The sequence below is a fragment of the Egretta garzetta genome, unplaced genomic scaffold (assembly GCF_000687185.1).
Source record: "Egretta garzetta isolate BGI_Z169 unplaced genomic scaffold, ASM68718v1 scaffold415, whole genome shotgun sequence".
NCBI lineage: Eukaryota > Metazoa > Chordata > Aves > Pelecaniformes > Ardeidae > Egretta > Egretta garzetta.
This window is the reverse complement of record NW_009259686.1, coordinates 1,544,549-1,556,433: the sequence shown is the minus strand read 5'-3', so window position 1 is coordinate 1,556,433 and position 11,885 is coordinate 1,544,549. Positions and strand designations below refer to the sequence as shown.

The 11,885-nt window shown below is 40.0% G+C and overlaps 2 protein-coding genes across 2 annotated transcripts in view; one reads left to right on the top strand and one right to left on the bottom strand.

Annotated features, from left to right (window-relative positions):
* The window catches only part of LOC104126220 (glutathione S-transferase), an 8,005-nt gene extending 6,828 nt beyond the window's left edge, over positions 1 to 1,177 (top strand). The window contains exons 6-7 of the mRNA XM_009638768.2: position 1; positions 840 to 1,177. The exon at position 1 is cut by the window's left edge and continues 131 nt beyond it. Coding sequence (XP_009637063.1) covers position 1; positions 840 to 962 — 124 coding nt within the window. The 3' untranslated portion in view covers positions 963 to 1,177. The remainder of the gene's footprint in view (positions 2 to 839) is intronic.
* Positions 1,178 to 3,785: 2,608 nt separating this feature from the next.
* On the bottom strand, positions 3,786 to 11,435 carry TMEM14A (transmembrane protein 14A). Its single transcript, XM_009638766.2, has 5 exons — positions 11,354 to 11,435; positions 10,889 to 10,974; positions 9,086 to 9,187; positions 4,990 to 5,077; positions 3,786 to 3,988 (listed from the first exon to the last, which is right to left on the bottom strand). The coding sequence occupies exons 2-5, from the start codon at positions 10,962 to 10,964 to the stop codon at positions 3,949 to 3,951; spliced, it is 306 nt and encodes a 101-aa protein (XP_009637061.1). The 5' UTR covers positions 10,965 to 10,974; positions 11,354 to 11,435; the 3' UTR covers positions 3,786 to 3,948.
* Between the last annotated feature and the right edge of the window lie 450 nt (positions 11,436 to 11,885).

Genomic DNA, 11,885 nt, shown 5'->3' with positions numbered 1-11,885 from the left:
TGCTACAGGTTAGTAATCCTCTGCTCTCAATATGGAATGTAACATACAAATGTCACTGCCCAGTTTTAAAAGCTAATTGATGTTTAAATCTTTTGAGCCATTGTACTACATTACTGACAGTTCTCCGGTCTACTTCCTGCAACCTGAACACAGGCGCACTGCCATGCCCCCAGAGCTGCTGGGGGCTCTCCTTTCTCCAGCTCTACTTTTCCCAGCTGTTTTCAGCTGGTAGGAATTCACTTACTAACGCTACCAGCTTGGTCCTGTAACTGCTACTTCCATGTCTCCAAACACAGCAATGAGTATCAGGAGGGGAAGTCTGTGGCCTGTTGTGTTTGCAGTTCCTGTCCTTCTCTTTCTGCTAGCAAAACTGTATTTTGAAAAAATCGTATACAAGAGCTGTTAAGTTTCTTCTGTCTTGTCTTCTGTGGTGCTTCACACTGAGGTATTGCTGTCCTTCCCTCTTTTTTTGCCCAAATATATCTGCAGGATTTGGATTCAGGCTGTGTTTTTTGCTTTATCTTCCACCTTTACCAGATGAATCTTTACTCTTTAATACTAATTTCTCCCATCCCCATCTGGGAAACTAAGGTAAACTTTATAGCGCCAGTATTGCAGATCAGAATATTCACACCAGGATTTTGCAGGTGTGGATTTTTTCTGCTTTGTTGGTTTTTTTTTAATGGAAAATGCTGAGTGCTGAGCTGGCTATAAGGAGCTACTACCTTTCCCTGTTTAATAAGTATGACTGAGATGTAAAAATCCAAGTCACCTGATTTTTATCTGTAAAGGAAGGAATTAAAATTGACTGTCATTGGCTTTACTGCTGCTTTTCACAGGCTTTTAAAGGAAGAACAAGCAGCATTCCAACAATCAAAAAATTCTTGCAGCCTGGCAGCCAGAGGAAGCCACCAACAGATGAGAAGTTTGTTGCCGTTGTGAGGAAAATATTCAATATCTAATCACGTGGCTGCTGAAGATAACACAACTGTAGTGCATTACCAGAGCTGTGCCTTGTAAGTGTAAACTGCATAGATGTGTTCTGTAGCTTGCATCATGTAGCCAGTCACAAGATAATGATTGAAACAGAATACTTTTAGATTACAGTAAAAGGCTAATTTGGACTTGTTGAGTGCAGGAAGTGGTATTTCATGGAGCAATTATATGAAATAAAATATGCTGATACATTGGGGTTTTTAAGTACAGGATGTGCCTGGTAGGGTAAAATGTTTCAGCTGTAGCTTCCAGAGTACTGTAGAAAGCAAGCCCTCTTCCCCTTCCTCTCCCCATTTTAATAAACTGCAGGATGAAAATCCAATCCATAAAAACAGGGAAGTCATTTATATTCGGGCCTAGAATCTTGCAGTTTTGCTCTCTAGGTGCTCTCCTAGATTGAAGTTCACTGTCCCCCTGCTGTATTTCACTGCTGTCTCTGTACTTTCAGAGCTACAGTTTAATAAATAAATAAAAAATTTTAAAAAACCCAACTCATGATCCTTGTAAGTTTATGGGCAAAAGTAAGAAACTTCTTTAATCCCCCCATGAATCTCTCAGATTTTATTCACTGAAAGATCAAACTGCATGTGTTTAATTCACTTGATGTGGTTTTCATCCATTGAAACCACCTATTCCCTTGCTCCTCTTTTTGCTGCTTGGCTGGAGGTCAGAGTGAGGAAAATGCTACTTGACTCTTTTTTTTGTAAGGTTTTTGCCTTCTTCAGTCACTTCCCAAGTAGTTGTACAGAGAACTGCCTTGCCTGCTTACCTTTTCAGTGAAAGAGTTAGTTTTATCTCAGCAGTGCTTAAAGCATTCATAACGCTGTCAGATTCCTTACTCTGATTTCATGGGAACCATCACCATCTCCTTTAAGAACGGTGCCATAAACCATTCTTCCTTGCAGCTAGTTGTTTTTCTCAGTAGGACTCAGACTGAGTAGGCAGAGAAAACAGTCGACCAGTGCATATACAGAATTGCTGCCCAGAGAAGTTAATGCCTTTCCCAACATGGTTGGAAGAAGAGCCACGTAGGTATCATCTCAGAGGTACAAACCTGGAACGCCCCAATCGCCTAAGCGCTGCCCAGATGAGTTCCTAAGAGTTTTACATGAAAATTACCTAGGTAGCTGGAAGCAGGAGTTTGCAACACCCACCCTCATACACCTCTGTTCCAAACACATGCTGTGATCACTGAACCATCACAAGAGACTGGCCCAGGGCATCACCTTTGCATTTGGCGAGCCCTCAATCCCATGGGGATATGTTGGACTTGCTGAGAATGCAACTCGTTTGGGCTGCTCAGGAATTTAAGCAAAACCTTCTGGATTACAGTTGGGCTTGGAGGCACGCCCCAGCCCCCTGCCCCCCTGGGCTAATTCAGTGAACATGTAGAAGGCTCAACTCTGGACATGCTCAAAAATACAAATTCTTACTGCATTTGGGATCTGGGCTGGCAGCAACTGCAGGATGGCTTCTGCATTTCAGCACTAGGTTGCCTGAATTTTTCACTGGAGTTTAATCTAAAGCAGGATCCACCTTGTCTACAGTACAAATACCAAATTGGCATTGCTCACCCAAGCCTGTTACAGTATGTTGCAGTTTGGTTCCTTTAACCTACCTGGAAGTTCTACTTCAGGGTAAAATGAACCACATCTTGTGTGTGTTCAGCTGTCATTTTAGGTACCAAATCCATAACACATCAGCTCAGTCCCCTGTAAGCCTGGTAATACCTGGAGATGACTGATACCAGTTGTTAGCAAAGGATTCCAGACCTGGGGGCTGTGGTTGGGGGGAATTGTCTTTTTTTTTTGTCAATTGTGCTTTAGACATCCTAGTTGCTTACAACACCTTGTCACCACCCAAGACCCTGCCAAGAATAATAAGCTTGGTATTCTGCTGATGGGATTTGCAGAGCAAATAGCCTTTGTTAGCAAGCTCTATGCAAAAAAAAAAAAAAAAAAAAGCAAAATTTCTTTTTGTCTTCAATAGTGCACTTGCCCATATTCAGTTTCCTAATGATGCAGCTGCATGTTCCTGCGCACCAGAAGATAGCCTTCGCCAAGCTTTCACATCCAGGGAATATTTAATTATTTTCTACGCAAACCAAAGCAACTTCAATCCCTGAATAGTTTATGTCTGAATAGTCTCCGCTCATGGGGAGAACTTCAGCAAGACAATCTGTGCAAGACCACAGCGGCAAACCTGTTAAAAGAGTATTGAGACTGAAAGTTTAGAACCTATTTGTGCAAGATGGTGAACCTTCCTCAGCTGTGGTTCACGTCAGTGGGAATTTACAGCATGGTACGTTTTAAACCAGTACTGAGTGCAAAGCAGATCACCAGACTCTTGCATTGACAAAGTGGCTCGCTACTCTGCATAAAAAAAAACAAAGAAGCTTTGAACATTAGACGTTTTATTTGAACATTGATAACAGTTTTTACATTTCGAACGAGTGGAACAAGAGCTTGTGTTTGCAAGGATGGTGGGTTTTCTAGTGCAACACAGTACAGGCCTGAGCCTTTACTGATTAGTGATTGAAATATGATTGGAATGGATTAATCTCAGAAGCTACAAAATTACGGTTCGATACAATATGCCTTTTTAGCAGAAATGTGTATTTATATATATTATTCTTTCTGAGCAACAGTGCAAGACTAACTCAATTTCTTGAGGCGCTCAGCACCCCTGAGAGATCAAACTTAGAGAGAAAAATCTCTTAACAGACTACTTAAACGGAAGTAGATCAAAATACATCATCAACCAAACACTTGGTTTAGTTAAAAAAAAAAGCTTGCAAAATATCAGCAAATGTCAATAATCAAATAACAGGTACCGAAAAGATAAGTGCAATGTAAGACTTCTGTTCAAACTTGTCTTTCAAGTATGGAGAGCTCGCTGGTTTGTTCGGTGGGCATGGCAGTCATACTTCGGTTCTGGAGCTGCTAAATTCTCCTACAGCAGCATAAAAACAAGCCTCAAAATCATCAAAAGGCTGCAAAAAAAAAAAAAACCAAAACAAAACCATAAATATGGTTGTGCATGAACAAAACCAGTGAAAGTCACCATTAAAATACAGCTTATTCATAAATACCTGACACCTGAGCCTCTAGTAAGCAATCTTTTAAAATGTCTAAATCTGTAGCCTCAGTGTCTGTTGAAACACACCTAGGCTTGAAAAGCAATCCACAATGGAAAATAAAATTTTCCAGTTTAAGTCTTGTTCCTTAAATTTTGCATCTCAACCATTTGCATCTGATTTTTTCCTCCCTGTATGTAATTGGACTAAAACAGTTAATGGCATTACATTAAATCTGGTAACGAAGCAACAGTTCTTACTCCTTCAGAAGATGGAGATTCTGACTTACAGTGGAAAAATGTTTTTTTAGTTGACAGACTCACTGGGGAAAAAAAGTTCTGACTTAGTCCATACTTTAATTCCAAAATAATAAGTATGGAAAATTGTTTTCCAGAATGCCAATATAAACAGCAGCAATAAAGCAGTCAGAATGGTTAGAAACATCGTACTTTGTAGTAATACTGACCAAAGTTCTTAGGTCATGTCAAGAATGCCCTAATTTTCAAAGGTGCTGTGTTTCAAGTAGTTTTGAATGCAGCGCTTCCAAACCAAAGTGTTGGTCCTTATTAAGATGACTGTGGTATGAAATCAGATGACTAATTTTATGTATATGTGTTTGAAAACACTGAGGCTTACCTCAGGTTCTTCCAAGAGCCTTATCAATATGCATTAATATTTAACTGCAGATCTCTCCTTTCTGTGCTGAGAAATTCAGTCCGTTTCAGATGTATCCGCCTAATGAGATGGAAAAGCTGTTCACTGGAAACAGGACTGTGACCTCCAAACTAATTTCATTTAAACCATACAGTTGCTGCATGACAGGAACTTCCACTGATACTGGCTTGAATCAGATGTCAAATGGCAACTATTTGAAAGTCAGTGAAATCTTTACATTAAGATCCTCAATATATGTTTACCTCAGGCATGCTACTAGTCCGGCTGGCATTAATTTCTTGGACCTCTTGAACCTCATTCCCATTATAATGGTCAAAAGAAAAGCTGAAACTGTAAAAGACAATTCAATACATTTATGTTCTCACTTCTCCCAGTGGACCATTCAGGAACATGGATAGTTATCAAAAGGTCAGTGCTATGTTTTGCTATGAACTGTAATTTAATAAAACATTAGATCACAGATAGAGTCTATAAAAACATTCTTGCTTTTCTAAAATACACTGAAATACAGCTATGATTTCTTTCAGCTACAAACAAGGTTTTCATGTGCAGCAGAATCCTAAATCCTATTCCACAGATGCTAAGTAAGTTTGTCAGACGGTGAATTCTACTCCCCCATATCTACATTCATGGGGATACAAATAAAGTAGGAAGAATCTCGATCATAACAGTAACATGTATGCCGAATTACAGGAATAGTGTCTCATAAATCCCGATCAGTGCAGCTGTCTTCTAACTATTCAAGGAGCTAGAGCACCCAACTTTATCTGTTTTCTTTTTACAACACTAGCTCTCTATTTGCTGAGCCTTAAAAATTAGATCAGGTTTGCCTCTTGTTTTCGCTACAGAATACAGCTATCAACATCTTCATCATGACCACAAGTTTCCTTTTGCTATGAGGGAACCATCCTTGTCTGTGACAAGAGGTGGGCCGCCCAAGAGGGCAAAAAATGCAGAGCAAGCAGCAGAGAACGAACATCATGAGAGGAATCACGTCTTCTTCCCGGAGCAGTTTTTACCTAAAAATGGGAGGTAGCAATGAACTGATCGGGCACGGGGATTTCAGATTGAACTATGGCTGCAGAGCACTACATAAATGAGAAGATTGATAAAAATGCATAAAACTCTGCAAAGACAGCTAGCTTTGTTAAAGAACTGCTACCTGAAATGCTTCTTAGAAGTGGGCAGAGAGGCAGGACTTCTCATGGGCAGCTGGGCTTTTATCACTCTTGCAGCCAAAGTAATGGCAGTTACACAAACCTCTTCCTTTTTATGGAGCAGCTAAACCACCTGGCTAATTCTCTTCAAACTCTGCTGTGTACTCCTGTGGACAGTGCTGTGCTCACAGGTGTCAAGAATTAGTTTTAAACTCACTCCAGCATTATAAAACAAGCTCTGACAGTTAACAAGCATCTTACAAAACTACCAGCTATACATCTGCACTCATTAAGAGACGCCCTGCAAAAAAACTATTATGCTCCATTATCCATTGCTCTTGTTTTCTGGTCCCATAGCCTTGATCCTCTCAGGAATGTCTGAAGAGTGGACTATTCCACCATATGCATCTTGCCAGAGCCCTGAGTATATTTACAATTATTTACAAGCTACAAACCATGTTCTTTTTTCCGGTTATTAGTATCTGGCTTTTCACATGTGCCACTGAGTTTTTAAGACGTTCAACTTTCAGACCTGATTTTCAAAAGTGCTAGATATTCACTGTTTCTTTTTAAATCAAAGAAATTCAATTAATCAAGCTAAATTCAATTCAGTAAATCAGATTCAGAGCAGAAAGTCAATAAATTAGGTGCATCAGCCTGCACTCTGAATAGCACTAAATGTTGCATAATGAAGCCTGAATTTCTACACCTACTCCAAACACATAAAATTGAAATATTCAAGAAAGAGCAGAGTTAATTTCAGGGGGAGTGGGAAAATGCCTGAAAGAATAATTTATAAAACAACTAAGAAAATTTTCCTGGGGGATCTGTATGCTACATAGTCTTTGTATGTAGGACAAGTTAGAAGAGCCCTACTATGAAAAGTCTTGTACTAAAACATTACCTACATTATTGTAGAAGACTCTTGCATAGGTGATAGATACTATGGATAATTTTGGGTTTGGAGGGGGATTTTTGTCTTTTTTTTTTTATTTTTTTTTTTTATTTCCTAACCTTTTAAAGGTTTGGGTATTTGCTTACATTGCATTTTACTCTACTGGCTTCTAAGTTCAGAGCCATCACCTTCTTCCATGCACTTCATTTCCTTCTTTCATTTGTGCTCTAGTTGCTTTTGGCACTTTGGGGTGTTTTTTTTTTTTTTTTTTTTTTTTTTATTTCCTAACCTTTTAAAGGTTTGGGTACTTGCTTACATTGCATTTTACTCTACTGGCTTCTAAGTTCAGAGCCATCACCTTCTTCCATGCACTTCATTTCCTTCTTTCATTTGTGCTCTAGTTGCTTTTGGCACTTTGGGGTGTTAAGGCATAAGTGAAAACATTCTGATTTTCTACAGAAGCAACACACACTTATTACAGAAAGCCCTTATTATTCTGAAAGTAGCAGATACAGTAGCCACCAAAGGTTTTTAAAGTGTGGACCTGCAGATGTTTCCGAGTGTGTCTAATTCTCCTTTCCTCTGAAGTCTTCCTACTGAGTTTTTTATTCATTTGAGCTATCTACGCACATAGAAGCCAGAAGCCACCCTCTTCCAAACTGAGACACATCAGCCTGGAAGAGATTTAAATCAGCCTGAACAGTTGGCCCTGGCAGAGCACTTCATATGAATACTTCCTAACTCATTTCAGGCAAGAATTACCACAGGTAGTTCAGACCACCACCTTTGTTCCATTCAGCCCAGGTGGATCCTGAAGAGGCCACCCATTTGTTGCCAAGGTTAAAAGTAATGTTTAGGTTTTAAGCAATTCGAACATTACTTTGTAAACATTCTAAACTAAGACTGCTTTAGAAAGTCTTTGTTCCTTTTATTCCACATAATAAGAACTAAGGCAGGTGTAGTGAACTCTATCTCATCTGCATTGCTATAATTTCTATTAAATTAGTAATACACATTTCTCAAGTTGAAAGTCCTCACATGCCTACATGAAATGCACAACACTGACAATATTTTAGTATATCTGACGTTCATAAGCAGATTAGTGCAAATTTTGTATTAGTCCTTTCAAAACTAGGGAATTGGGCAACAGGCAACATTTAGTAAGTTTTAATTAAGTCTTCTCTTCCACAAATTCAGTATTCAAATTAGTGATTTAATTGACCCATAGAAGTACAACACCGTATGCTACTCAAAAATACCTCACACTGAATGATTACAAATTTACATATACTTAAGGCTATGTCTTCATTCCAAAATAAGTTTGGGGTTTTGGGTTTAACAGTGGGACAACTTAATCTGAGCAAAGTCATGGTGACAAAACTGGAATATCCAATTTTAGGCCATCTAGGAGCAGATCAGGTATGCCACTACCACCTTTACAAAAGAACTCAGTTGGCAGGAACACAAATTGCTAACCATGCTATTCAACATTTGTTTTTAAATGGAAATTTTTACAACTGTGGCTGGCGTAGAGCACAAAGCCAGCATGAACAGTTTACCATAAATTCTAAATAAGTTCAGAAAAAGCGATTTGTGTACTCGCACAATGTGGATTAAATGTATTTTAAATGCATTTCTGCATGTGAAACCACAGCCTAAGCCACCTTTGCTAAAACGTGAGTGAGACAAGCTCCCAATAGTTCTTATTGCAAATCAGTTGTGTGAAGTTAATGTCCCCCTTAGAGACTGCAATTCCTTGCTTCCATGAGAGTTTCACGGCAAACAAGCTAACGTGACAATTACTGCATGGTTTGTATGCCGTCTTCCTTAGCAGCAAAGGAAAAAGACTAGGTCAAACTATTTGCTTCACTGGGGGCCGAGGATACGTTACATTAGGCAAGACTAGATCCCACACCTACTTTACTTCTCAAATTACATTCTAATCCGTAGTGCTAATGATTTTATTCCCGTACTCTCCCATGTTTCTCAGCTGGATTTCGTAATATTTGCAATGTTAGGTAACCATCTAATAAAAGGAGGTGCTGCCAGGTGGTAACACATGCCTGCTGGCTTTGCGTGAATCACCTGCCTTACCTTGCAAATGGTTCCCGAGTTAAGCTATTGAATTTTGCAAGCTGAATCAAAGCGTCGAACTCTTATTTAAAAACTAACATTTAAACTAAAGCAATACTCAAAATCTAACAAAAGAGAGATTTTTACATGCAGTTCAGGAAACTGCTTTTGGGGGGTTGTTTGTTTATTTGTTTACTGCAATAATACACTTACACAACGATATCTTCACATTTCTCGGATCACAGCTTACGCAGTAAGCTCCATAACCAGCCACAGAACCAAAGGTGAGACCAGCAACTAAAGAGATTTTACTACCTGCAAGAAACCATTCAAGTGTTATTTCTCAGTGTCATTACGCTCAATCTTTACACAGTAGTTCTGTCTCTGCACAGTATTATCCAAATATTTTAAAAATGGAACCGATTTTGCCACAGTGCAGTGAGCTCACCCAGTGTGAACAAAGAGGTAATACTTCCGTAACTCCGTCATTCCTTTGCATGGCTTTAGGGGCAAAGCTGACTAAATGAGAGGGAGGTGATCAGGATCTAGTAATACTTGCAATTTGGGAAAAATAATCTTCAAATCGCCAACCTAAATTTGGCTATTTTCTCTACCATACCTACCTTTAGAAGCATTTTTGTAATTTCTCTGGACTGTCTACTGATTTTAACTATATCTTACAGCACTTGGGAGTCTCAAAAAATGGTAGAAATGTGTAAATATATGTGAAGGGTAAATTGGACAACACATGTGAGTCACAAGCCTTTCAGTCTGACATCAGTCCTGGACAAAGAAATGGGATCACCAACATCACATTTAATTAATAAAAAATTAAAAACCAATTAGATGGCAATGAGGGGAAAATACGGCTCTTAAAAGTAACTCAGCATCTTCTTTCAGTGCTATTACAAAACTGGGTCAAAAAGCCCAGTGTTTCTGTAATATACTTAGGTTTCTGAATAGGCATTTGACTCGGTACCATATGATAAAAGCGCAGAATCAGCGCAGTAGGCATTACCTGGATTAAGCTGATCCCAAAATGTTTATAAATAAAGAATACATACCCCCAGATGTGATTTACCTCCCAGTCCTGTTATACTGAATATTTTTAATCAAGGATTTGCAATAAAAAAGAAATCATTATCAATAAAATCTAGATTTGCCACAGGACTGAGCAACTTTAAATTAGAGTGAAGAGAACAAGCGTACGGGCTAGTCAGTCAGTGCTGGGTGCAAACAAAAAAAAATACAGCAAGTGTTTTCTGAAAGCCAGACATAAAGCCATGCCTCTAACAGCAAAGCGCAGGGCAACGGTGACCCTGAACCACCAGAATCGGGATGGACCGTCCTGATGCGCTGCTGGGACATGCACTGTGAGGGAGAGCTAACGGGGACCAGCTGGAGATCCCACCTGCCTGTCCTCGGTACTGCTGCGACCTCTGCTGGGATGCTGGGCTCAGGCAGGGCGCTGCTAGCTGGGAAGGACTGCAAAAATGACTGAAATATGGAAAACGCACTTTATAGTGCACAATAACCTAAAGCCTGATTAACTTAGAGTTAATATCTGAGAGATATTAACCACCAGATCAGAATACGCAAGTAAGAGGTTTTCTTTCCAGTGCATATCTGGAAATCTCAAAATCAAGCCAGGATGCCTCCGCAGAAAATAAACTTTAATCAAAGATCATCTACTGTGCTCAGCGCAGGAATGATTAAAGGAAATGAGAAGGCCCAAAATACACTGAAGGTCAAAAACCACGACAGTCCCTTTTTGCCCTGAATACAAACTCGTCAGTTAGATTAACAGAAAAAAGTGACCACTTAAATGCTTAAGTTGACCCAAGTAAATCTCACGAGACTCAGCTCATTTATAGCAGTGCAGGATGGATTTAAGATGCGGTCGTGTTCATTACAGCAAAGTTTTTATGTTGTGCATCAATCCTTTTTTTTTTTTACAAAGTGTAGCAGAGGGGAAACAAATGTTTCATTTCCAAACCTTGCTGTCCCAGCGTTTACCTTTGTGAGTGTATCCCACAACACCTCCGATAGCCAGCAACGCAGCGTATGCAAAACCAGTCCAGTCAATAGCCATGGTCCCAACTCTGGAGAAGAAAACACACTGCAACTGAAGACAAACCAGTTCCTTCCTCCCGGTAGAAAATAAATCGTTACTTACAGTGTTCCAAATACCACTATGCCCATCCTAAGTCGTGTTTGACTACTGCGTCAAAACATTCAAAAGGTGAAGGTGTGTCTGTTGTATCGCATTTTCACTAACTGCTGCCCTTCCTTACACCTCACTATCTAGATGTATCTTATCTCCATTAGGGGAAACTGGTATTCTGGGGATGCATGTGGCATGTATTTTTCCCCGTTAAAAATACACGTACACAGGCAAAAAAGCTTTGACACTGCCCAAAGCATCAGTTTTGTTGCACTTGTGCCATATGGCTGATCTGGGCACAGCCTATGGATACATACAGGTCTTCTGAGCGCACAGCTTAGTGCCCTTTCGACCAGGCTGTACTCTGTGTATGTACTTCAAGCGGAATGTCACGGGCCCTGCAACACCAGGCAAAAATAGGAATGTTCAGAGTCTACCCAAAGTTTCCAGACAGAAACCTAGGATGGTTTTGGTAAATTATATGTACAGAAGCTTTATCCTATGTCTGTCAATGCCCCTTTTCTTTCACCTGTAGATTTTGATGCATTGTCTGAAGTTACACTTCTGTCCTCCAAAAAGCATTTAAGTTACTGATCCCCACTTCCCCGGCCATGGGGCAGTGGTTTGCAGCCCGACAGCCCCAGCAGCAGCTCTATGGCCTCTCCCACCAGCCGCTGGGATACACCTTGCCCCTCCTTCTCCCAAATTATATGTATGCTTAATTAAGCGCATCCCTGTTTTCACCCGTCCTTGATCACAGTGTTAAAGAGGCGGCAGGGAAGAGCACACACTCATCGTTCCATGTCAAGCCTTTAATATTAAAGCGAGGTACTCACAGCGAGCCTCCCC

Excerpts from the sequence above, each read along its gene's own strand:
- TMEM14A (XM_009638766.2), bottom strand. The coding sequence starts at position 10,964 with ATGGCTATTGACTGGACTGGTTTTGCATACGCTGCGTTGCTGGCTATC. Across the intron at positions 9,188-10,888 it reads TGTGGGATACACTCACAAAG|GTAGTAAAATCTCTTTAGTT; the intron begins GTAAACGCTGGG and ends GGTTTCTTGCAG. Across the intron at positions 5,078-9,085 it reads AAATGTGAAGATATCGTTGT|TTTCAGCTTTTCTTTTGACC; the intron begins GTAAGTGTATTA and ends TGTCTTTTACAG.